The sequence below is a fragment of the Hippoglossus hippoglossus genome, chromosome 6 (assembly GCF_009819705.1).
Source record: "Hippoglossus hippoglossus isolate fHipHip1 chromosome 6, fHipHip1.pri, whole genome shotgun sequence".
Lineage (NCBI taxonomy): Eukaryota > Metazoa > Chordata > Actinopteri > Pleuronectiformes > Pleuronectidae > Hippoglossus > Hippoglossus hippoglossus.
In genome coordinates this window covers 9470273-9492535 of record NC_047156.1, presented here as the reverse complement: position 1 = coordinate 9492535, position 22263 = coordinate 9470273, and the positions used below count along the sequence as shown (strand labels likewise).

General features: G+C 43.1%; 1 protein-coding gene across 2 annotated transcripts; it reads left to right on the top strand.

Annotated features, from left to right (window-relative positions):
- Window positions 1–2639: 2639 nt before the first annotated feature.
- man2a2 (mannosidase, alpha, class 2A, member 2) lies at window positions 2640–20460 on the top strand. 2 transcript variants are annotated; one of them, XM_034587483.1, is made up of 24 exons: window positions 2640–2776; window positions 3992–4921; window positions 5266–5523; window positions 6450–6594; window positions 7668–7839; window positions 8065–8192; window positions 8343–8516; window positions 8972–9158; window positions 10160–10337; window positions 10656–10858; window positions 11045–11227; window positions 11443–11557; window positions 11678–11748; window positions 11840–12005; window positions 13254–13490; window positions 13717–13839; window positions 14122–14236; window positions 14960–15093; window positions 15199–15340; window positions 15668–15801; window positions 16068–16145; window positions 16615–16809; window positions 17163–17276; window positions 17656–19758. In XM_034587483.1, exons 2-24 carry the CDS (start codon window positions 4790–4792, stop codon window positions 17806–17808), a joined length of 3537 nt encoding a protein of 1178 aa, XP_034443374.1. In that variant the 5' UTR covers window positions 2640–2776; window positions 3992–4789; the 3' UTR covers window positions 17809–19758. The 2 variants fall into 2 exon arrangements, with proteins under 2 accessions (XP_034443374.1, XP_034443373.1); XM_034587482.1 differs by lacking the exon at window positions 16068–16145 and having other exon boundaries at window positions 17656–20460.
- The last annotated feature ends 1803 nt before the right edge of the window (window positions 20461–22263 follow it).

The window sequence follows — 22263 nt, the reverse complement described above, 5'->3', positions numbered from 1 at the left end:
TGCCTCACGTTCCGTTACCATATAAGGAAGAGAGCAGCAGAGCATCTGTGTGAATGTCTCTGCTGTATTTGGTCACTTCTAATTTGTGTTTCTTCTCAGGTCACACACACACACACACACACACACACACACACACACACACACACACACACACACACACACACACACACACACACACACACACACACTAATACCAGCATACCTATGCAACGAAAGCTAAGTCATTATATACATATGTATCCCAGTATATTTTAATGTTCAGTGTGGTTTAAATACTTTGTGTACAGTGGGTTAAACCTTGGCAAAGAATTCCTTATATGTATATTTCAAGTACCTCTTGAGTATTTGAAATAAAGAAAAAAAAAAGCTAAAGTGAAACACCTGTCACCACATGGCTGCAGCCAATACTTTTACAAATACAGAGGTTGCAAGGTTGTTTATCCTATGCTAACATTTTTACGAACTGTTGTGGATTTTGCCTCAGCGTTTGAGTTTTTCTTTTCTTTTTTTGTATATATATATGTATATATATATAAGTTTGTTGTACGTTTGTCTATTCTTTGTTCTCTGGTTCTTTGTTTGTCGGTTCTCTTTTTAATATCAACCTGCCTAACACCAATATAATGTCAAATACAATGCCTGTTCATCAACATTGTGCATTTATGAGTGATGATGCTGTAATGTCTGTCACTTTTTAAGACGAAAGGTAAAAAATGGCAAGTAAATAAATATTGTATGTTTACACACACACATGCCTTTTATACCATGCACTACCACTTTGTGGCTGTTTCCCACCGCTAAAGAAAGTGTCCTGGTTTGGTATTTCCCACATAAGTCCCCTGGGGACTCTCGTTTACTAGGACAGTCAGATGCCATTGTTTTGTGTCCCTGGTTGCTCTGGAGACGAGGTGCTTCCCTTCAGGCCCCATGCTCCGCTTAACCTGGTAAGATGCTCACATTACCACAGCAGCTTTATACCTTGAGAAGAATACCCAGCATGGATGGCTGATATGTGCTGTGTCTCCTGAGGGCTGGGCTTGCTGTGAGACCTCATACATAACAGATCCACAGGAGATCCACAAGGCTCAGTGACAGCACCGGGCACCCAGAGAGAAGAGCCCCAGTCTGTAATCAAAAACAAAAGCAGCTGTGTTAACATTTGTTTCTTATCAGAACTCTTTTTTTGCAACGCAGGGCACGATTCTGTCATTTCTGGTGAACCTAATTTTGAATAATTTTGTTGATTCTATCAAATGTCATCAGTCTCCTCTGACCAGAACAAAACCAAACCCATCTGTTCCTGTCATTCCCCACACAGTCTGCCAATTTATCATTGAACTGTTAACCTCCTGTTTCCATAAACACAGAAATCTTTCCTATAACCATCTGTCAAAAGAACAATGTGACTCACCTGCAATGCGTCATTACACTTTCGACACCCGGCTTCTCAGGTGTCATTTACCTGCAGTGGTTGCTACACACGCTGGTGTTTATGTGTCGGTGGCAAAACAGGCTGCAAAGCTTGAGCCTTTCTCTCTACAAGCAAGTGACTCAGACCGGGAGCCAGCGAGTCCAGCAGTCACAAAAGCCTCTGCAGCATTACGAGTTACACGGTGACAAAACTGGATCTCAGTTATTCTTCTCTGGATCCCCCAGTTTCCCTCACACTCCAGACAAATGAGACAACATTAATGAGAAAGTCACCTATTTCAAATGGTTTATTATTAGTTATTGACCCATAATCCTGCTTATGAGCCTTTTCAGTTGCTTTTGGGAAAGTCTACTCTTGTTAGCAGTCTTTATGGCTCATTTTAAATCAAGTTATTCTGTGTGGCTTATATTATTAATTTATTTTGTGTTCATTGGGGACACGTGTAGTGAAGTGGCCTTATAGGACATATGTCATGTCTGGTGTTATCTAATTGTTGTACTTTTGCTTTTTGGACCTTTAATATATCAGAGCAGATGGTCAAACAAGATGCAGTTGTCGATTAATCCGATTTTATTTGTGTAGCACTTTTCATACAAACAAAGAAACACTATGTGATTCACAGCTGTGTGATTCTTTTTGTTCAATGACTGGTCATTCTGCTTTGGAAAACAACAGACACCTACATATTGCAATTCAATTTCCAGACACAATTTACCAGCTATTCATAAAAACTACTATCTGTGTTCAATTTGTGTGATTTGTGATTTTTTTTTTACGTTTGAAGAAGCGGTCACAATTTACTTCAATTGAATTGCATTTGGCTGCAACGCTGTTTACCCCTGAAACGCTAGAATTGTTTTGTGGACTCAAACACTTCACCCACCACCTCCATCGGCATGGTGGTGAATAGATAATGAGGGAATTATTTTTTGGGGGGTGAACTATCCCTTTAAAGAGGCAGCGTCCACTCCTGGGACATATCTTGTGTGTCTGTAAAATATATACAAAAAAAGAAATCTGTTTATAAAATATGTAATGTGTATATATAAAATGAGGTGCCACCCATGACTGGTTGAGATCACACTGTGAGTACGAGATAATAAACTGTGTTTCATCGTAGAGAGAAATGACAGGTTGGAGCATTTATTTAAAAAGGCTCTGCGGCCGCTGACCAATCACAGACCGATGCGCAGCTCCTCGCCTCCCATGATGCTTTGCGGCACGCTGCTCATAGCGGTGGTGCTAGCAGCTAGTTCAGTTGATCTGTCAGCCCGGAGCTAAACACACACACACACACACACACCGCTGGGCACTGCTCTCTTCCGGATTACTCTCCTCTGATGGGTAACGTCCTGTTTTTCCTCTTTTGCCGCACACGGAGACATTTCGCCGAGACGGAGCGCGGGTGCTCGCCGAGCTTTAGCAGCGAAGTCGGCGGTTGCCCAGAGAAATCAGCCACGTCTTAATGTTGTCAAGCCAGTTCTTGCTATCGTCTGTTAACGTTGGGTCACAGACCCGCCGAGGCTTTCCACGGACACACAGCGGTGACACACACACACACACACACCCTCACTCACCGGCGAACCACTCTCCCGGTGTTAACCTTCACTCACTAGCATCACCCTCTCGAATGTAGCTCGTAAACCCTGGCGAGCCGATGCGGTTCCTCGGTGCCACATCTGGTTGCTAGCGCTAGCTTGTCCTTAGCAGCATATCCCTGATATCTGGCGAACGTTAAAGTAACTGGGATCAGGGTAAAGTTTGTATACCGTCGCTTAACGTGGCTAATGGGATGATTAGCCAGATGCCTAAACCATGTGTGCGAGCCGACTTGGGATGAAGTCTAATTGCGGGTATTTCAGTGCTCTTAAGTTTGCAGCAGCGCAGCGTTCACTCTGGCTAGCTGCCCAGCATTAGCTGACTCCCAGTCAAGTTAAACACGGACACTCACCCGTCATTCACCCCAAGGGGACCGGTCACAAGTTGACTGTTTGCACAAGGGATCGTGAGTGTGTCATGGTTGTTTCCACTTGATGCAAACGAGCCTTTATGTCAGAAACTTGGTATCAGTTGTGTGTAATTGTGTCACGTGAATGTATGGCTGTGGAGGTGATCTCCTGTCAGGCACCTAGAGCCTCTTAATGCTGGATGGATTCCTAACCATGGCCAGGTGGTCTGAGCAAGAATCGTCCTCCTGTTGACATTGAGGCTCTTTTACAGTGAGACAAAGCAAAGGCAAGTGCCAGGTTATTATCCCTAACTCCTTGTGGTAATGCTGAGGATCGTCCCAGCCTGACAAGTGAGCCGATTAGAGACTGGGTTGGATTTGCACACACGGGGGAAACGGGAACACCTTGTTGGTGCTGTGAGGGAAACGCAGGCCACTCTGCTCAGGTTGATCCCTCCTCTTATGTGGACTGTACTGGTCAGATCAGAATAGATATCTCTCGCTTTCCTCCACAGCTCCCATTCGCCTCGCTTCCTGTCAGGCCTGCTATTGAAAGGCAAAATACGTTTGCTCTGCATGCTCCATTAATCTAAATTTTCTCTATCTAACAGCTGAAGGAAGACCCTCCCATGTGATCTCAACTTGGCGCTCATGATTGAGGACAGACTCACAGCTCATGCTGCCACTGTAGATATGCAATTTCTATGCTACTGAGACATTTGTCTCATTTTAATTCCTGGAGCTGCTTCGGGGGCAGAGTTGAAGCTTGATTACAAAAAGCTGCTCCTCTGAGTCAAGTTGGATCTTTTTTCTCTGCCTGTTTCTTTGCGCTGTCCCAGCATAGTGGGCAAACTGTATGGCACTGGAGGCCAACTGAGCCAAGGGGGACCCTGGCTGTACTGGAGGATTAGTCTGCTGTGGGAGTGGGGACTGGACCAGGAGAGCAGGCCCACAGAGACGCACATCATGCTGCAGGGACACTAAGCTCCCTGTTTAAGCCCCCTCTGTGTGGCACTTGTTTTTTTTCCTTTTCCTGCAATCTCATCGGTTTGGATGGTTGAGCACAAGGGCTACTTTGAAGGAACCCACCGGTGGCTGTGGTTTGGCCAAAGCTGACATACTTTTTGCCAGCTATTGCTGATTTAGTATCCTTGTCCACTGCTCCCAATGCTTTAGCCCCCTTCGCTGTGGTCTCCAGTATGTTGAGTGGTGTCTGGAGGCATCGCAGGAGTGGAACTGAACCATTAATACCGTTGTAGCTGGTTACTTTCCGTCATATTTTTTGCACTGTGAAAGATTGCTGGAACACAATTTCAAGGGCTTTTTTCCCCTCTGTGCTGGAACAAAACACCCCAGTCAAGGTTATTTTTCAAATTTAAATCCCGGAAACAAGACAGCTCCAGAGGAGGATGAAACTGAGGAAACAGGTGACAGTGTGTGGAGGGGCCATATTCTGTGTGGCTGTATTCTCTCTGTATCTGATGTTGGATCGAGTCCAACATGACCCTGCAAGGCGACAGAATGCAGGGAATTTTCCACGGGTAAGAATAATTGCTGTTGTGATAAAACCTTTTTCTGCAGTTAAAGTTTGTAGCTCTTCTTTTTGCATGTTTTGTTGTAATACACCATGATCTGCATCAACGCAGAAACAAACTACAAAACAAAGACATTTAAAACAAATGTAAATAGTCACGTCCAATTTAATTGTTACTGTAGAGATCTCGCCATGTGCTATCCTCATAGAATCTTTCATTACAGATGATCTAATTTCAAGTCTTTAAACTTAGGTCTGTTCAATGTAATAGAGACATATGTAGGGTTTTATCAGCAGATGTTTTATTATGTTACACAGCTGTGTGAGTTATTATTTTTGTCTGGGTTTTAGAGCCAAATCTCAGTTCTCCAGAACCGGATAGAGCAGCTGGAGCAGCTCCTGGAGGAAAACCACCAAATCATCAGCCACATAAAAGACTCTGTAATGGAGCTCACAGACACAGGAGCTGTGTCTCCCAGCGGCCACCTGCCATTCAGAAGTGCCAATGGTTCCTGGGTACTGCCATTTGATGGTCGCCCCACTTTCCTCGCTGTCAAACCCCAGGATTGCCAGATTGCTGGAGACAGTGGTGGTCAAGCCGACGTTCAGGTGCTCTACTAGTTTTCCCCTTCAGATGAAATGTTAAATGGCCAAACTGTATATGTTGCTGACTGTATATGTTGCTGGATCTGTAGTTTCTTTATATCCCCCAACTCCAAACTGCAACACACATTCATTTCAACCAATATAATCTACCCAATATGGGACTCGCATGATGTGTGCATTGCATCTGTACACACTTGCCCATTAAACAGTCTTGATAATCATCACACATGCATGCATCACTGAATCCTCGGCCAGCTACTGACATGAGAACAACCCATTCTGGTCACTTTAACTACCTCAAGACAGAAATATCTTTCAACAGTGCAATGGCACCTTCTACTATCTGAAAACATCTCTGCAGAAAGATTAATGGATTCGCTCCACACTTGCAGGATCCAGTTTATCAATAACACTCATTCATGTAACACAAACAAGTACACATTCATAAAAACAGACACAACCCCACCCTGATAACATCCCCCCCCTACCAACGGTGACACCAGCCCCCCCCGAATGCCACCCCTTCATTATCTGAATCGACAGCTCTCCAGCCCTGTCAGGTCCACCCATATTGGGAAACATGGCAGTTGTAAAAATCAATTATGAGAAAGCATTTATATATTCATTATAGTTCTTTTTTATTTTTATAATTTCTTTCTCACTTCTCTCCCATACATGTACATTCCTAGACATGAACCTGCATACAAATGTCTCTGACAACACAAATTAAATTTGTAGTAACTCCATGATGTCATAATTATGACTATTTCATCAGGTTTGTTTAGTTATATACGTACTAAATTCTGCACGTCACCCTGTTTTTATACTCCATCTCTCCCTGTGTGCCCTTTCCAATTTCAATCATTGTATCTGTAAAAGCACAACTGTTTTGTTGGTCTGTTCCTTCATAATTTTGTGTTTCATCATAGATGCTGGATGTTTACTCAATCGTGAAGTTTGATAACCCAGACGGTGGTGTATGGAAGCAGGGTTTCGACATAACTTATGAGCCTGACGAGTGGGACAATGAGCCTCTTCAAGTCTTTGTGGTCCCTCACTCCCACAATGATCCAGGTGAGTTGCAAGGGTGTTAGACCCACACACTGTGAAACTAGATGTTGAAAATGCCTCATGTGGTTGTTTGAAAGTCTGTCTGATCAAACGGTTTGTGGAGACACAGCCTTAAGCGGTTTTTAAACAAGAGATTAAAAATAGTGCGTTGTTGGTATAGATGAGACAAACCAGTGTCTGTGAAGCCAAACCTGTGATGGAGGCTCATGACAGGGGTGTAGAAATCATTTGTACTCATATTATTAGCATAATGCTGACATGATTGACGGCTCGGCCACAAACTATGGAATTACAAAGATATTGGCATTGGAGAACTTTGGCTATTTATAGGTGGTGTTGGCTCAGATTTGATTTTTAGACTGACATTTCCATTAAATATTTTTACCATCCTGCCACATGCTTGGTAAGTTGACAGTTATTGATATGTTGACAGGCTGTAGAGACCTGGAAAGTTTGCCCAACAACAGAGAGAACTGATTTCACTCGGAGCTAAATTTGATTCAAACTGGGCTGCAAAGTTTTTCTTCAGGTATTTTTTGTGCAGCAGGGTCCAGTGTTTATAGATGATGTGAAGGTGTTACACCCAGAATGTTAAAAATGCTGCAGTAAATAGACCCGTCCTGCACAAGTGAATACGAGCTCTTGATCTTTTTTTTACCATCACCTTGTGAAAGACACTGATTATGATTCTTCGTGACTAGAGAATGATGTGGAAGCTTGATCTCTATAAAACATATTAGCCTTTCACAGGATATTTATAAGCTGATATTATATATGTGATATTCCACACGGTTGCACGCTAAAACTGCAGCGAAAGAGCTTTTTAGACACGTTCTTTGGTACCACTCTGCTAAGTAGTTTTCTGAGGAGAACAGCTCTACCTGAATTAAATATGAGTTTTATTTTTGATCTGTTGCGGCACTTTTTGCACAGTGCTGATTATCTGTACCTGCCCTGTCTGCTTGCCTTTGTATCAGCCTGTGAGTGGGAGTGGGGGGTTGTTTAGACTGTCACAGTAGCAGATAGTCTGTGTGCCAACTGTTGTGCAGATTGTTTTCATATATTTATCTTCTTAGGTTGGATCAAGACTTTTGACAAGTACTTCACAGACCAGACGCAGCACATTTTAAACAACATGGTGGTGAAGTTGGCTGAGGATCCTCGCAGGAAGTTCATCTGGTCTGAGATTTCGTTCCTCTCCAAGTGGTGGGAGACTGCAGACACACAAAAACAGGAGGCTGTGCGCAAGTGAGGAACAGCTTAGTGAAGCAAAGCACTTTTACTTTATATTTCCCCACTGAGAATTAATTGAGACGTCCTCGATGGTCGTTAAGTACAGTGTTTTTACACAATGCCCAGTATCTACTGGCACACTGTGGAAACTCTAAAAATAGCCTATCGGGTTAAAGTGACTCTTTCTCTTTAGGGCTGGATTATCCTCACCTTGCTTTCTTAATCCTCTCTATTCCACAGGCTGATCCTGGGAGGGCAGCTTGAGATTGTGACAGGAGGCTGGGTGATGACGGATGAAGCCAACGTTCACTACTTTGCCATGATAGACCAGCTCATCGAAGGACATCAGTGGCTTGAGAGAAATCTGGGTACGTGATCCATCAGAATTTGTCCTTCGCCATTCAAACACAGGAGAGTGACAGTGAAGGAAGAATAATCTTCTGTCTGTCCTTGAATGTTTTGAAAGATTAATTCTTTCCTTTTTATCTGATTATACATCTTCCATCTCCTCCTGACAGGTATAACCCCACGCAGTGGGTGGGCTGTAGACCCCTTTGGTCACAGTGCTACAATGCCCTATCTTCTGAAGAAAGCCAACCTGACCAGCATGCTCATTCAGCGAGTCCACTACTCCATCAAAAAACACTTTGCCTCCACCCGCAGCCTGGAGTTTATGTGGAGGCAGGCCTGGGGTGAGTGGAGCGGAGCCAGCAATGTCATCTGATTCATGCGCTCATCTTTGTTGGGCTCATAGCGGAATGAGTCATGCTACTTGTTATGGCCCTTGAAAGACCGAGAAATTTTGGAAGGACAACCAGTTTGTAATGACTCCAGAGAAACTGTCTTCATTAACATTTCGTAATGAACGGGATGCCTCCTGAAGATTTACTGCCCATTTTTTTCTTAATGGAAAATACCTTGAATATATTATCAATAAGTAATAGCCACTTCTTTTAAATAATTGATTTTACTGTCATTTACCTTCAGCCGCTTTATCCAGCATTATTCAGCACATTGCACAAGCTTCAATGAAATTACCAACATGTCTATGATCATAAATATCAGCCCTACGCAGAACATGCTTTATCTGTGTATTTCAATAATAAATGTCTTAATCCAGATTGTTTTTACTTTACTGCTTTGACAGACACTGGATCGGGCACAGACATGTTTTGCCACATGATGCCGTTCTACAGCTACGATGTGCCTCACACCTGCGGACCAGATCCCAAGGTCTGCTGCCAGTTTGATTTCAAGAGGTTACCGGGTGGTCGGATAAACTGCCCCTGGAAAGTGCCACCAAAACCTGTGGTGGAGGCCAACCTAGCAGAGAGGTGAGGAATGTAGGGGGGATAGTTATGTTGGGTTCAAATCAGTACTGTAGATCATATCCAGACAATTTTTTTTGGATGAAGAGCCAGATCAAGATATCTGGACTGATGAGATGTAATTTCCCTTGAAAGAAAAACTGGTATTGGTGTTAATTAGAGCTAAAACAATTAGTCTGTCAATCAATAATTTGTTTGTCAGAAAAATAATTTTAATATTTAAGACACGATGAAACAAAATGCAGAATAATCTCATGTTCCATCTTCTCAAAGGTCAGGAACTGCAGCTGTTCTTTGTCATGTGTGAAACAGAAAAAATATTGAAGGAAGTCTTCTGTTTGATCTAGTTTGTTCATTATTTATGTAACTCAACATCCTAATCACATGATATGGAGCAAAAAAAAGTGTCATAGATCAAATAATGAATCGGTTAATTGAGAAAACTATCATTAATAAATATCATTGTCAGCTACAGCCCAAGTGTTCAAGATGTCAGATTAAATATCAAGACATACAAAAGCATAAAACATGTTTGGGATTGTGTTTCTCCCTTGCATAGTTCTCCACAAGTCAAGTTTATTTTTCTACTAAAAGACACATTCATCTCAATTAGTCCTTTGTTTGTTACATGTTTATGTGAAATTTGTCTCCAGCTGCTCACAGCAGTTTGGTCGCCGCTGTTGGCGCGCGGTGTTTTCTGAACTGCTCCCCGACAAATAAACTAAACTTGAACCCGTGCCAGGGACAACAGCCAGAGAGGGCAGATGAACTGAGGGAGAGTCACACAGACACTGCAGATACTATCGCAGTCACATTGAGCTAAAAAACTTTCCCCAGTACATATTTCAGTGGCTGATTCAAAAAACACCCCAGGGCTAATTTGATGCTCCTCCTTCCATGGTCAGATGGATTTCCTAGAAAACTGGCATTTACAAACAAAGCAGGGCAGTTTGGATGCCAAGAGATAATTCACTTTTTTCCTTTTTTATAAACCCTCTCTCATTCAGGGCAAATCTGCTCCTGGATCAGTATCGTAAAAAGTCCAAACTCTACCGCAGCAAAGTGCTCCTGGTCCCGCTGGGAGATGACTTCCGCTACGACAAGGCCTTGGAGTGGGATCAGCAGTTCACCAACTACCAGAAGCTGTTTGACTACATGAATTCTCACCCAGAGCTGCACGTACAGGTAAGAGGATAATTTGTCAACTGTCACAAATTGTGCTTTCAAATATATATGTATATTCGTTTTGTTTGTGCTCATGCATGTCAGCATATGGCGCTCGGAGTATCTCAGTGAACAAGCTTTCTTGTGATAATGAATCATGCAGTGGTATTTTAAGTTGCTGACAGAACAAAGAATCTGTCACGACTCAGTGTTCAGAAGATGCAGGAGGAAAGGTGCATGAATAATAATGAGGGCTGTTTATTTCTTCTGTTCAGCTGTGTTTCAGTAAAGTCTTTGTGTTTTTTTTGCCTTTTTTCCCAACATGTCGTCTGTCACCAGGCTCAGTTTGGGACTCTCTCAGACTATTTCGATGCTGTATATAAAGCACAGGGAGTGGCCCAGGGATCCAGACCTCCAGACTTCCCGGTGCTAAGTGGAGATTTCTTTGCCTATGCAGACCGTGAAGATCATTACTGGACTGGCTACTTCACATCTCGTCCCTTTTACAAGAGCCTGGACCGGGTGATTGAGTCGCACCTCAGGTGGGGCAGATTAATCGCACATTGCTAATGATTGACACAAGTCATTTGCAATGCTCTTGTACTCTTGCATTTTATGTGGGTTCGAGGAAATGACGCTATAATGTCCACACAACCTTTAATAATGGAAGCCACCACGTCTTTCTTTAAAGGTCTTCTCAGTGCTAACTGTTTGTCATTGTCCTTCAGGGGGGCTGAGATCCTTTACAGTCTGGCAGTTGCGAATGCTCGACATGTGGGCATGGAAGGACGCTACCCAGTTTCAGACTATGCCCTGCTGGTCGACGCAAGGCAGTCTGTTGCTCTCTTCCAGCATCACGACGCCATCACTGGCACCGCGAAGGAAAATGTTGTCATTGACTACGGCACCAAGTAAGGATCTGGGTTTTAAAGCTAAATTACAGTATGGATTGGAGGCATTGAATTGTTTTAGAATTTAATTTATATGAAACACTGCATCAACTTTTTAATCATCTGCCTCTGTGGCCATTTAAAACTTTCCTGCTCAATACTTTGAAGGAAAAGTATTGAAAAGCCATCTGCTGTGACGGCTGCTGTAAGCATTGATTCCTTCTTCTCCTCCCTAGATTACTGCGTTCGCTCATTGGTCTGAAGAGGGTAATCACTAATGCTGCTCATTTCCTGGTGATGAAGAACAAAGAGTTTTATCGCTTTTACCAGACCGAGCCATTCCTGGAGACGGTAAGAGGAAACATGATCTGATTCATCCTCCGTGGTTTAATGCAGTGTTAAAAAACTGACCCTTTGTTACTTTTATTGAGATTTTAGTCCGTTCCCTGAGTTATATTTTTTGTTCTGTAGGATGATCGGCGTGCTACTCAAGACTCTCTTCCTCAGCGCACTTTAATCGAGCTGGACCCAGCAGGGCCAAGGTATCATCTACATCCCACTGCAGCTCTCATCTCGTCCGCCTCCTCCTCTTTCCCACCATCCTGAGCTCATGATTTATTTTTTCTCTGGCAGGTACATGGTTCTGTTCAACCCCGTCGAGCAGGAGCGGCTGTGTGTGGTGACCGTGTTGGTCAACACGGTCAGGGTGCGGGTGCTTACGGAGGATGGACAGACGCTCCCCGTGCAGCTGAGCGGTCAGTGGAGCTCTGCCAGTCAAATGAGTGCAGAGGTATTTGAGGTAAGACAAAATTTATTAGGCACTGCTTGTTTCGGTCATTGTCCACACTGTTAACGCTTCAGCTACAGTACTGCTGGTTCTCTCAAAAGCATTTTGAATATGTTCATATGCAAATACAAAGTCCTTATATAGAAAACTCCTAGACACTCCTTTTAAACAGTTACAATGTTAACACAACAATGATTCTCATTGCATGGTCACATTGAATCTAAATTCTGACACATTTTGGCATAAAGACTCCTATCAAAAACTCCTGAATTGTGTTTATGCAGAAAAGCACTGGAGTTTGAGTCTAACATGACAATGCCATTATAGTGAAGGCATTTTAATTGTTTAAAAAGAGCACATCAAACAAACCCACATGCAGGAAGTTCTCCTCACCAAACATTTTGTACAAAGTCTTTATCGTTATGTGCTTAAAGCAACATTAAGTAACGTTTACTGAGCAACAGCGCCCCCTGCAGCCACACATGGTGATCAGTTCTGTTGGGCTCTGGGTGCAAACAATTAAGTGGTTTTCATGTAGAGACAAAACAAAGTCTATCGATCTCTTGACCAGAGCTCTGACTGCATAGTTAATACACAAACTCTGTTCAGATTTCTTAATGTTTGAAGCTTCCTTGCTAAATATTGGAGATAAACACTGTTTCTTTTTCTTGTCATCCAAGTGTTTTTAACTGATTTACAGTTAAACATTACTCTGACGGTATAAACTCCGACTATGAGTCAGTTACTCATTCCTACCTGCTCACCAAAATTATAATGGTCAGTTCTAGCTCTTAAAGGGGCAAAACAGTGATCTATACATCAGAGTCGATTAACGGGGCTTCCCATGAAATATAACCAATTATACTTAACCATGAGGAATTGGTAGTTAAAACCTCTTTTCAAAACTATCCTGCCTCAAAGCCCTGTTAACTCTTGCACCTGAGGTAAATGAAGAACCTGATCACTATTTGAGGAAATGTGGTAATAAAGAAACTGGCAGGACTTCCAGCTCTTCACGGAAACTAATGAATTTGAATGAGAAAGACGGAGAATTCAGTCTCATCTCATCATATTTTAATTACAACACACTGTCGCTAATGTTTAATTGCTTTAAACTTTTAATGAATGCCTCGTGGTCAACACTCCCCGATCTGATTTTAACAAGGAAAATGAAGCTAGAGCTATAAAACTCCAGCTGAAAATTTCACCGCTGGGATTTTTTAAACACATCCTGCCGTTCTTCCATCCTTTTTTGTCCAGGCATCGTTCATGGTTCGCCTGCCGCCGCTGGGTCTGGCCGTTTTCCATCTTTACGACTCTCCGGACTCGCCCATGACGCTTCGCTCCGACACGCTGCTCAGGCTGTCTGGACGGGGCGTCAGTGCTCGGGCCGCGGACACGCTTCCTGTTCGCTCTCAGCAGGCTGACCCTCAAACCTTCTACATCAGCAGTCAGGCTCTCACACTTGGCTTCTCTGGGACCACGGGTCTGCTGGAGGTTTGTGTGTCCTGTTTTCTGTTGAACTTCCATCTGAGTTAAGGATTTGCTCTTCTGTGTTGACTTCCATTTGGACTTTTGTAGGAGAGAAAAAAACAACCTGAGTTTGTTTGAGCAGAGTGAAAATGTCATCTCATGTTGCTCCTCATATGATTTCATCTCTTTTCTAATTGTCTTTTCTACACTCTGCGCTCTCTCTTCCTCTGTGTGGCTTTTTCATCTGCAGAGCATCAAGCAAAAAGATGATCTCCAAGAAGTGAAGGTTCAGATGCAGTTCATGGTTTACGGCACTCGCCCCTCCAAAGACAAAAGTGGAGCGTACCTCTTTCTACCTGATGGAAAAGCCAAGGTATTCTCTCAGATGTTTAGTTCTCACAAGTCTTTGATAAAAAGCCTCCCTTGTGGATTGTCATTTTATCATGCTGGGCGAGCTCAGGGCTGAGAGGCGCTGCTGCTTCATCTCCTTGATTTTTAAGACAACACAATATGCAGGAGTGTAGGGGCTTTGTTACTCTGCTCGTGTCTTATTACTCATTCTGCTGGGGGTGGCTCCTTCTACTCAATTGTTCCTTGACTCAAATTGTATTACTCATTCAGCTTGCGATTCCTCTTCCTGTCGTCCTGCTTTCAGCCCTACCACCAGAAAGAATCACCTGTGGTGCGCGTTGTGGAGGGGCCCCTCTTCTCCGAGGTGGTGGCACACTACCAGCATTTCCAGCAGACCGTTCGCATCCACAATGTGCCAGGTAATAAACGCACAAAACTGCAGTTTGGAATCCCATCAAATGGCTTTTTTTTCCTGGAGCTTTTTAATGTTCAGTTAAAGGCACCAGATGGTACAATTCAACAATATGCTTACCTAAATGACCATTTATTATTCAATTAGGGACTTTTTTTCCCCTGTCATCTGACAGTGTTGCTGCCTTTTTTCTTTTTCTTTGAGCAGGCTAAGTAGCATTTGTCCCATATTTGAACATCTGCATTTACATTTACTTTACTCTATGGCCGTAGTTTACTTACCTCAAAGGAGGTCAAGTTTTTCCGTCTGTGATTGTCTGTCTGTAGGGTAGCAGGATTTCACAAAAACTACTTTAAGGATAACTATGAAACTTAGGGGTAGGATGCATTATGGGTCAGGAAGGAACCCATTCAATTTCACGATGGATATGAATAAATTGGCGAATCTAGGAATTTTCTTTCACTTCTCTTTAGCGTTTCCCACAGAATTCATTCGATCTATGGTGATAGCGGGGGGGGGGGGTGCACGCACATGAACGCCAACAACAAATTCCAAGTGACAGATGCACAGACTAAGGGCACAGTCACAGATAAATTGCAGGACAAAGTTTATCATAGGTTTACTCCACCAGAAGCCAGATAATTAATAGGAAACATTGCTCTAACTTTGCAGAGGCGTGTACTCTCTGAGTGTCCCTCGACTTCTGAATACTTTGTGTTTATGTTTTCAGGGGTGGATGGTTTGTCTGTAGACTTCACCACCACGGTGGACATCAGAGATCAGACCAATAAGGAGCTCGCCATGCGCCTGGTTACCGACATCCAGAGTGGAGATGTCTTCTACACAGACCTCAACGGCTTCCAGGTCGGTCCCACTCCGCTCAGTAGAGAAGTTTAACTTGCATTTCTTTTTTTATTCTGTCCCAATATAACTATGTATCCTTGATTTGCGTTTGATCACCACTTGTAGATGCAACCTCGTCGCCACCATCTGAAGCTTCCCTTGCAGGCCAACTTTTATCCCATGCCCAGCCAGGCGTACATCCAGGACAGCCACCACCGCCTCACACTGCACACGGCTCAGTCTCTGGGCGTCAGCAGCTTGGAGAGCGGTGCGTGTCTTGTTGCATTTTATTTGATGTTATGTCATTTCTCGATTTCATTAGAATTTTTTTGTATGAAAGATGTCTCGGAAATGCACTCTGGTTGTCTTTATGGTCTTCTGCCTTTTTATGGAATAGTATTGAAGCAATTATCTTTCCCTCGAGAGGTTTTCAGAAAGCAAAGCAATTCACATCCACACGTTTGTGTGCTGAGCTAATCCTTTTATCATTATGCCTGAATGATGGGGGCATCAAGTTCAATACTTTTTCTTTAATGCTTTTGTGTAAAAGTTGTTGTCCCTCCTCCCCCTCCCCCTCCTCCTCCTCCTCCCTCAGGCCAGCTTGAAGTGATAATGGACCGGCGCTTAATGCAGGATGATAATCGTGGACTCGGCCAGGGCCTGAAGGACAACAAGAAGACGGTCAACCACTTCCGACTGCTGCTGGAGAGGAGATCCATGGGCAACAAGGTCAGTGAGATCGACCGCAGAGGCGGTTGGTGAAGCTGGGCAAGAGTTTTTGAAATTTCAGCACATCACGTCCGACTCTGCGGTCCTGAATTATTCTCTTTTATCAAGGTTGTTTAACAACAGAGTTTTGTCCTTCATTCTTTGTTTATTAAATCCTGTTTTTGTATCTTTTCTTTCCAGTACTCATTACCACCCCATCTGTCTTATCCTCTCCACTCTCTAATTTTGTTTTCACTTTTCTTCTTTTTCCACTTCATTACCTCCAGTATGATGGTTTCTTTGCCAGACTCTCATCCTTGTTTAGTTCTTTCCTCTCCAAATTTTTGACTGATGGATTTCAAGAGGTAACAATGCCGTGGCAACAGTGGGGATGCTTGGTAGCCTGTGTGCACCGTAGATCCAGCTCCTATCTTTTACCTCCCTCCTCCTCGTAGCCGTAGAAAAAGTGCTCCGTCTTTTACGACAAGTGCCATTGACGGAAACAAATGATATAATTTATCAAGTAAATGAACGCATCGGCAGAGAACGGGAGCCACTGGCTGCGGTTTTTATAACGCAGCTCTGATAAAACTGCTGATGGGATGAAGTTGCTGTGGCTCGCCTCAAACATCGTGTTGGAAATACTCTTAATTTAAAATATGACAACATAGTGCCTGAGCTGGAACAGACCCCATATAGATTGATTAGTGCTGCTGTGTGTGGACTAGAATTAGGAACAGGCCTCCTATTCCTCATGGTGAACAGGCTGTAAAGCTTCTAGAGTCATTGACATCTTAACCACCGTGGGTTTAATCTGAGACTTTCCCTCTTTAGATGATGGACAGTGCAACGACCAGCTACCCGTCTATACTCAGTCACATAACCAACGCTGTCCTGAACCACGAGGTGCTGGCGCTGCCCGTCCTGCCCAAAAGACGCGGCATCCCTCCTCTGCAGACCTTCTCCCCTCTCAAGTCCCTCCTGCCCTGCGACTTCCACCTGTTGAACCTGCGCAGCATCCAGAGCCAGGTGAGGGGCAGACCAACCTGCACATAAAGAGTGAAGGAACTACGCATCCCATAAACCATTGCAAATAAACCCTTTCCAATTACTTCCAGCCCACTTCCTCTTGAGTTTAATCTTGTTGTTAAAACAGTAAATATCACACAGACCTGTGGCTTCTACAGGAGCATATTACATTGTTTCACAGTCTTGTAGCTTGTGGTAAGTCTGCACTGAGGGTTACAACCTTATGGCTGATCATCCAAATCTCTGTTCAGAAAATTAATGGGAATTCAACTTCTGGAACCACAATGTCTATAACAACATGATCATGGCTTTAGGTAATTTTATATGTTGACTTTGTAACTGTGTGTGAGCAGCAGGACCCCCACTCTCCGTCTCCATACGCGGCCTTGATTCTACACCGTCTGGCGCTGGACTGTGGCCTTGAGACTCAGAATCTGGGCTTTAACTGCACCACCACTCAAGGACAGGTCAGAACACACACACACACACACTAAAATAATAAACAGGCAATATGTTTGATTGTACACAAATTTAAGTAAATGTCCCTTTTCCTAACTAAACATTTCATGAGTTTATAAAATATGATCTGACTCAAACTGTATAAATTAGTTCAACATTAAAGAGCAGCTTTAATGTTAATGCACCAATAATAATGATGGATTTAATAGTGATTTAATAATGTAACACTCGCAGGTGCCGTTTTAGGATAACGTGTATTTTATTGTTGATGCTTTAAGGACGTTTTGTTGCCAAAACTTTACTATTCGCAGTATTTCTAAACAGTTTTATTGCGATTTCTATTCTCAAGCACTCTTGGCTTTCCTTCCCTTCTCTCTCCCTGTGCAGCTGAGTGTATCAGGACTGTTCAAGAACCTGGACCTGCAGCTGCTCCAGCCCATGTCCCTGACCCTGATGCACTCCGGCACGCCTCTGGCCAACGACTCAGCCATCAGCCTCGACCCCATGGAGATCTCCGCCTTCAAGCTCAAACTGCGCTAAGAGTCATCCACACTAAACGAGGCAATACGAAGGAAAAAAAAAAAAAAAAACCCAGCAGACTCCTTGGACCAAGAACCAGTCCCACGCTGGGGCGGCGGACTGGGGCTGGGGTCTCTCCGTTTTGTCAAGCAGAACAACGAACACTACAGCTCGGAGAGGGAGGGTCCACTGTAACAGGACTGACTGCACAGCAGGGGGCAGGCGACAGCTTGTTACTGTGGACATCTCTGAGAGCAGCTAAAACCCTGGTGAACCTTCAGCTGCTCTGATACGAGCAGGACTGAGTCAGTCGTCGGATACGAGCTGGTATCTGTTCATCTCCATAATCGAACACGAAATCTCATTTAGTTCTGCTTTGTAAGAACCTTTTCTATCTTCGCTCCATCCTGGACTGAACTACTGAATGTAAATATTCCAAATGATAAGTTGGGGGGTGGGTGGGGGGGTGTGAGACTTGTGCCACATCAGAGTGCAATTTACAGAGCTTTATTTGGTGTATGCATTTTTTATTTTAATTTTCTTTAATTTTATGTACGGCAGTGAAGTCACACATCACAACAGTTTGTTCTTTTTGTACTAATAGATCTACTGTTGACTGCAGTAGTTTTTTTATTTTACCCGACAGACTCGAATGCAGCAAAGAGAATGTGTGGTCTCTCCATCTCAGCGCGCCAGGAGACCCAAGCTACGGCTCTTAAAGCTACCGGAGTCCCACGTCGGCCCCACACGACCACAATGTGATCATGAATCATATCAGATGACTGTTTACCTTCTGTCCACTGGTTGTTTTCTTTTAGATAGTTCAAAGACCTTACCCCCCCCCCCCCCCCCCCCCCTCTTCTTTTCCTGTCCTATACCTCATATATACACCACAATGCAGATACATCAGTGTGTGTGCAGAGAATGTTGATGTGAATACTTGAGGTTTTTCTTAATTTTGTGTGGGGGTTGTGTCGACACTATCAGGGACCACTCATAGTTCTGTTGGGCATCATGGATCAATGTGTGTGTCGAGTGGTTTGTCAGATCATCGCAGTAAAAAGGAAGCTTCCTGTTTAGTAAAGGAAGCTTCCTGTTTAGTCAAAGTAAAGGAGAAGTTCACCCAACTTGCAATAGAAAGTGTGGTTTTCCTTTAGAGACACTTGAGTGTTAGGAAATTCATTTCTCTGGAGCCTGATGGGAATCTTTTAACAGAATAAAGCAAATTCTTATTTAAGAAGCGGAAACAGGAAAAGATTTAGCTTTTTTGCTCAGTAGCAGATGTCGATTATTTAATTTCTTTTGATCACATAAACACTATCAATCTTTTTAAATCCCCAAATGATGGAGACGAATGGAATAAAGATGTTGTTGCTCAGTACAGTTTAAATTTTAAACAAATTTGACGCGAACTAGTCTCCAGAAAGGACTAAACTAATTCTGGGCGTCTTTCGTGTTTGCAAAAGCGGTGACCAAATCAAGTGTTCTCCAAGCAAACCGTATATATGCTAGAAAAGAGTTTTGTGTGCTGTCGACATAAACTAATGGACCACAATGCATTGCACAAAGAAAATTATGAGAAGCTTCGCACAGCCGAATAATATGTGACAAGTCTTTAGGGGCAAACCTGGAATTTTTGGAAAAAGTTGATTTCATATGTGAATTCGTCAATGTGTCTCCTCAGTAGAAGGGTGTGTGTGTAGCTCTAACTTTCCCTGCTTCTATCATTGTGCACATGATTGTTTTATTAGAGTAACTACACAGAGGTGTATAGAACAGCTGCTATGTTTGAGACACTGCGTCAGACAGAGACGAAGCTGTTGAATTCTTTTTCAAATGTGTTTTTTCATTGTTCAAATGTCAGAGATGGATTTCTCTGCATGGCTACATTCCACTAGAATCATGTTCTGTGCAATTTGGGTGAACTGACCCTTTGGAAATGTGTTAGATTAAATGCCACACAGGAGGAAGTTTTCTTTGAATCAGCTGCATTTCTTTTTTTTTTTACCTTCAGCTCCACTGTGCTTATTATTCTGAGGCTGTTGCAGCTCAGGCAACGTGTGTGTGTGTGTGTGTGTGTGTGTGTGTGTGTGTGTGTGTGTGTGTGTGTGTGTGTGTGTGTGTGTGTGTGTGTGTGTGTGTGTGTGTGTGTGTGTGTGTGTGTGTGTGTGTGTGTGTGTGTGTGTGTGTGTGTGTGTGTGTTCGTTCGTTTCTCACAGACGAACCTGTGTCACAGTTTGTACTGCACCACTAATCTTCCCCTGCTGTGTCCCGTCGCCATAACCGCTCATCTTCATTTTCCACAGGCGCTCTGCTGCTGGTCCTGATATCTGTTCTGCCACATAGTTCAACCACCCCCCCCTCCCGGTTGCAAGTGACATCTCAGTCCGAAAACACTTCACTGCATCATGATTTGCACTTTCTCCTGTCGTCCTATGACCCCGTCCCATCTCTCCCCTGCTGCCTCAGTAGGCGTCTGACTCTCTGTCTAAATGTCTTTCTTTTTATAATTTTTTTTTTTTTTTTTGATATCTGTTGTAGGGCTGTCATTTTTTGTTTGTTCAGAGGTAATATATGAAGGTGAGGTGTCTGTCTTTGTTTTATTGATGATGGGTTAAAGCTGCAGTAGAACTACAGAGGAGACGGGGAGTGAATAAAAAATCCAAATACAAGCTTTTTGTCTTTATCTGAAATTCATTTGATTTTCTTATTTTATTCCAGCCTCTATTTGTTAAAGGGCTGGACCGATTCTGCGTCAGTAGGGGGCAACATTGAGTCAGTAGCTCCAGCTTCTGTGAGGCTGTTCTGAGGTGTTGGGGATGTCAGCCTTTTGTCCAAGGCTTCAGTCGTCAGTGTCCCACTCAGAGAAGCTGCTGTTAACATGGCAGAGCTGATCTCACCCTAACAGCACGTTTAAATCGTCTGTGAGGAGAAGGTGCTGCTGACAGAGTCTGAGCAGGAACACGAAGAGAAGTGTTTCTTTGTTCACACTCCATAAACATAGAGGGAGAAGAGAGAGTGATCACTGCTCTGTGTGTGTGGGGGGAGTGATGGAGGGTGTGATGCCTGTGGAGGCCCCCTGGGGACACAGGGCCTCTGTGCTTCTACTCTGCCGGTGTTTCTCAACCTGTTTTCTGAGCCGACAGTCTGCTGCTTTAATCCTCCAGCATCAGACTCGGCTCAGATAACGTCCGAGCCGCTGGAGCCATGGGACAGAAACTTCGGAGTCCAGCTGATGTGACTGAAACCTGCTGATGAATAAACAGCCCAACACACACTCGTCACTGGGGATTTTAACCATGGACATGCACCAACAATCCCTCATCAGTACATTTACTGCCCCACTAGTGTCTTTCCAGGAATTTCGCTGTTTGTGATCGTGCATCTATTTAGTTTATTAGGCCTGTTTGTTACCAGTTGTTTGTCAGGGTTGGAGAATGAGGGTTTGTCAACAGGATTCATCGATGGGATGTTTTTACATCGTTAATCTACTTGGTGCACTTTTCTTTACGTATCTGTACCTAAGTAGATTCATTTTCAGGTACTTTTACTCCAAATATCTGTACTTTAAACTCCACTACATTTTTGTAAAGCATTGTTTCATGTTCACATTGCTTTTTGTTTATATATATATATGTATTTTTTTTTTTTGTAAGGTAATCAATAATTGGAGGCAAATTGGTTGACTGATCCAATCAGAGCAGGCAACTAACATTAGACCCTGCCTCCTTGAAGAACAGCAGAGTGAACCTGGAGCATCATCACTGGAGAACAAATGAGAATCATTCAGAAAAGGTCACGACCAAAACTCGTCCATAATGATGTAGTAGACTGTTTCATGATTAGGGGAAAGGCTACAACTTTTAATTAGGTATATTTAGAAGTACTTCATTACTTTATTTAAGTATTTCTTTTATTTAAGTATTTCTTTATTTTGTCAATCAGATCTGTCTTTTTGGGGAACTACTGGATATCTGAGTTTCCATCCATCCAGTAGAAAAGTTAATGTGGTACTTTTACTTTCACCTTAAATTTGTCTATATTTGTACTTTTAGTAAAACGTAATATAAAACAAAAACTATTGAACTGATTTCCATGAAACTTGGAAGGATGGAACATGGGCCAATACATTTTGAATCTGGACAAAGAAGCTTTATGACATTTTTCAAAAGGTCGCCTCATGGCATTTTCACCAATTTCTCCGAGAATATTTCCTGGATCTTGATTTTATAAAAAAATCCGACACATTTGAGGAACTGATATCTATAAGTGTGTGAAATTTGGTGCAGCTTGGTTGAATTGAATGTGACTGTTGGGCCTTGGCAGACGTGTGCGCTCTGCCTAGTGCCATTTTAATTATTCTAGAATTTCTCGTTGCCAAGCTCAGTTAGTCGGCAGCAGCGTTCTGTACATGGCAGCTAATTAATACAAGCTACAGGGCTTATGGAGGAAAAATACATGAAAACCAGACTTAGC

Coding starts and splice junctions, on each gene's coding strand:
- man2a2 (XM_034587483.1), top strand. CDS start 4,790: ATGAAACTGAGGAAACAGGTGACAGTGTGTGGAGGGGCCATATTCTGT. Junction 4,922..5,265: donor ATGCAGGGAATTTTCCACGG/GTAAGAATAATT, acceptor TCTGGGTTTTAG/AGCCAAATCTCAGTTCTCCA. Junction 12,006..13,253: donor TGAGTGCAGAGGTATTTGAG/GTAAGACAAAAT, acceptor TTTTTTGTCCAG/GCATCGTTCATGGTTCGCCT.